This window comes from Molossus molossus, unplaced genomic scaffold (assembly GCF_014108415.1).
Source record: "Molossus molossus isolate mMolMol1 unplaced genomic scaffold, mMolMol1.p scaffold_m16_p_15, whole genome shotgun sequence".
NCBI classification, from domain to species: domain Eukaryota; kingdom Metazoa; phylum Chordata; class Mammalia; order Chiroptera; family Molossidae; genus Molossus; species Molossus molossus.
The window spans coordinates 38,979,832-38,983,718 of record NW_023425350.1 but is presented as its reverse complement, the minus strand read 5'-3'; the positions used below and the strand labels follow the sequence as shown (position 1 = coordinate 38,983,718).

The 3,887-nt window shown below is 46.2% G+C and overlaps 1 protein-coding gene across 1 annotated transcript; it reads right to left on the bottom strand.

Annotated features, from left to right (window-relative positions):
* Window positions 1–1,011: 1,011 nt before the first annotated feature.
* Window positions 1,012–3,383, bottom strand: RPS27A (ribosomal protein S27a). The gene is made up of 6 exons (XM_036262719.1): window positions 3,341–3,383; window positions 3,176–3,240; window positions 2,678–2,732; window positions 2,081–2,166; window positions 1,600–1,731; window positions 1,012–1,201 (listed from the first exon to the last, which is right to left on the bottom strand). Exons 2-6 carry the CDS (start codon window positions 3,221–3,223, stop codon window positions 1,052–1,054), a joined length of 471 nt encoding a protein of 156 aa, XP_036118612.1. The 5' UTR covers window positions 3,224–3,240; window positions 3,341–3,383; the 3' UTR covers window positions 1,012–1,051.
* Between the last annotated feature and the right edge of the window lie 504 nt (window positions 3,384–3,887).

Below are 3,887 nucleotides of genomic sequence, written 5' to 3'. Positions count from 1 at the left end.
AGATTAAATATCTTGCTTTTTTTATACAGCAACTAGTTTTGCTTTATTTGAGGTAAGAATTCACCACCACTGGTCACTAAATGCCAAAGCAATTCTGTCAAAATAGGAAAACTGATTATTTAAGGATGCCTTCAACTAGAAATCCTGGTATTGAGAATACAGTAAAAGGGAATTGTTGGCATATCACTGAATTTAATAATTAAGAGTTAATGAACTTCAAGAGTGGTCACGAGAGAAGCAATCCTCTGAAATGAGCTCCATGGACAAGATACGGTACCAAATACTGCTTGAAACTTATTTTTCAGTGTTGACTAATGAACATTAGTTTGAATTCCTGAGTTCACACTCAAAACATTTAACAGTAGTGTATTCCTTTGTACTGCAGACAGCAAACGTCCCAGCCAAACCACCCAGGGACTCAGGATGAATTTTTCAATCGGCTTACAGCTCAGCCTTTAAATTTCCTGTGTATGAAATGTCTTAACCTTTTTTGGGCAATGTTTTGACACCAGTTCACAAATCAGTGTTCCTCATTCTGGGGAGAGGGGTTGTTCTCCCTCACCCAGGGGCCATTTGGCAACTTCTGCATTCACTCTTGGTTGTGGTAATGGGGATGGAGCGCTACTGACATTAAGTGGGTAGAGGTCAGGGATGCTGTTCATCATCCTATGATGCTCAGGGCAGTCCCACCAATTATCTGGATCCAGCCCTCACCTCTGTGACTCAGTTGGTTGGAGTTATCATCCTGTACACCAAAAGGTGGTTTGATCCTCAATCCAGGCACATGCGTGAGGTAACCAATTAACGTTTCAATTAACGTTTCTCTCCCTTCTCTAAAAGTCCATTTAAATTTTTTAAAAAGTCGATAGTGCTGAGGTAAAAAAACAAACTGACTTATTATCTAGACAGCTGATATTAAGTATAATGGAATTATTCTGCCAAAGTATAGTTTTTCAACTTGATCCACCAATTTGACTTTTTAAAAAAAATCACTGGAATAAAACCCAACAATAAAATGTTAGCTCATGTCTTTTATTAACCCATGTACAAATTACTTGTCTTCTGGTTTGTTGAAGCAATAGGTCAGACAACATTTGCCACAATAATGTCTGTCAAAGTGGCTGGCCATAAAAACTCCAGCGCCGCATTCATCTGAAGGGCACTCCCGACGAAGGCGACTGATTTTGCCATTCTCATCCACCTAAAAAGTACAAACCTGCTGTTAATATAATTTTTTAGTATATATTGAAGTCTAATTTAAGTGACACAAAATGCCAAACATTCTAATCACACAATGGTGGTTTTTAGTAATTACAAACCAAGCATTCCAAATCCTCACCAGTAATTACTACAGTAAATAAGTTCAGGGCTCATTGAAGTCCAGCCTTGCAAGTGGTAGACTAAGCTAAGACCTGAACCCAGATCTGACTTCAAAATCAAAACCCTAGTTTGGAACAAGCAGCTAAAGGTAAACCCCATAAGCTAAAGCTTGTTCAAATATCAAACAGGAAAAAAACTTTCACATTAAAGAGTTTGAAACCAGAGATGCAATCATTTATGAACCTATAAGCAAAAACTTTAAAAAATAAATTGGCTCACTTTGTAGTATTTCAGGACAGCCAGCTTAACCTTCTTTCTCTTATGCTTACTCTTCTTGGGAGTGGTATAAGACTTCTTCTTCCTTTTCTTAGCACCACCACGAAGTCTCAACACAAGATGAAGAGTGGACTCCTGTTAAAGAAAAAAAATAATTACATTAATGCTCATGCTACATTAACTACCACCTCGTACCTTTCTAATTGGACCAAGAGGAAGTACACAAGACCACAGAAGAGGGGAGTCTTCAGGGAAAGAGTCTTGACTCTTAGTTTATAGGGAGATTAAAGAACACATTACGTTACACCACGGGATGCAATCTGCAAAATCCAGAATGTGAGAAACTAGAGCAGTGCTTCTCAAATGTTAGTGTAGGAGTTACCTGGGGAATCTTGCTAATCTAATGCCAGTCTCCTCAATTTTGTCTATTTGTCAAAAAACTTAAGATTTGTTTATATTTAAAGGGCTGCTCTTTCCAACATACCTTTTGAATGTTGTAGTCAGACAAAGTGCGTCCATCTTCCAGTTGCTTGCCAGCAAAGATCAGTCTTTGCTGGTCAGGAGGAATTCCTAACAAAAACACAAAAAACAAAAAACACAAATTAAGGGACAGAACAAGCCTCTCTGCTCAAGATTTACAAATTAACCCTGAATCAAATGGTACTAATAGCTGTCAGAGTTCGTTTACTGCAGTCTAAGCACGGTTTAAAAAGTTTACAGATTCTACCTCAGAATCGTTAGCAATAATTTGTACATGTTAGTATAATCTTCACTTTGCAGATGAGGAAATGGGTGTAAAGAATTAATAGCTCATTCAAATTCACACATGAGAATGCACTGCAACTTGGCTCCATGCTCACAAACACTGTCTGCCTGTTATTCCAGAATTTCACTTCACCAATCTGACCGCTTCCCACCCCACCTACAGCACGCAGGTCTAGCACGCAGGTCTAGCACGCACGCCTAGCACGCAGGTCTAGCACGCACGCCTAGCACGCACGCCTAGCACGCAGGTCCAGCACGCACAGGCAGGCTGGAGCCTCTGGGGATCAGTATTTCCGAACCAGAAAATACTACTTGCCTTCCTTATCCTGGATCTTGGCCTTTACATTTTCTATTGTATCCGAGGGTTCAACCTAAGAGTTGTAAAATGCACGTGTCGGTAACAGTAGAGAACTGGAACAAATGCTCACTTCAATCCGAGGGTTACCACAGAGCCGAGCCGGTGGGGGCTGCAGCTTCCCCAACAGGGCTGATCCCTCAGGCGGTGGGCAGCCCACCTCCCCCGACTGCCACCGGCGAGCAGCTTCCTGGCCCCGCCGGGGGCGGGCGGCGGCGGGCCCCACGTGCTCTCCCACCCGCCCCACCGAGCACCCCTGCTGCTTGGGTGGCCCGGCCCGTGCCACTCGAGGTGATGGGCCCCAACTTGAGGCGTGCAAAACCAGCCCAGGACCCGCTCAGCAGACCACCCTCCCTCAGGGCCAGGCCTCAGAACGCGGGCTCGCAGACTCGTTCTGGGTAGAAAGCTCCTCCGGGCCTGTCTCAGGGCTCGGCTTCCCCACACCACCTGGCCCCATACCTCGAGAGTGATGGTCTTCCCCGTGAGGGTCTTCACGAAAATCTGCATCTTGGCGGCGACGCCACCTGAGGCGGAGGGAAGAGAAGAGACGAGTTAGACCCGGGGACGCAGGGGAGGGGGAGCTGTAGGCCGCGGCCAGGGAGCCGCCAAGAAGCACACACTCACCGCAGATGGCGGATCGGAAAGGAAGAGCGCCGCGCAGGCCCAGAGGGTTCACCGGGCGCCGCCGGAGGCCCTGCCTCTTAGGCGGCCACACCAGATGCCTGACTGCTGTCACAGAGGCTGTCTAACCACACGCCAGACTAACTCGTGAACCACATTTCTACACTCTCTAGGTTGGGCTTATTTCTCACTTTACTCTCCAGTATACTCTCGAGATAACAGATTTAAACAACGTAAAACTGTCTTTAAAAGGCTTTTCCCATATAGTAATGTGGCTAAGAGGGTCTTAAGGGGTGGGGAGGGGGGAGGGGGCCTCCTGGAGGAAGGGGAGGAAATGGACGTGGCTTCTGGGAGTCGTAGTTTTGCACTGCTTCCTCTGGGCGGGCCTACTGGTCCCAAGATGCAGTTCCACACCGGGTTCCGTAGTCACTGTCCCCAAGCGCCGGAGTAGGGGTTTGGAGAAAGGGGCTAAGCTGGAGGGAGGGTGGAGCGGAGTCATGCTCTCGGGGAAGGTGGGGACGGGTCGGAAATGAACTAGGGGGAAAGGGTG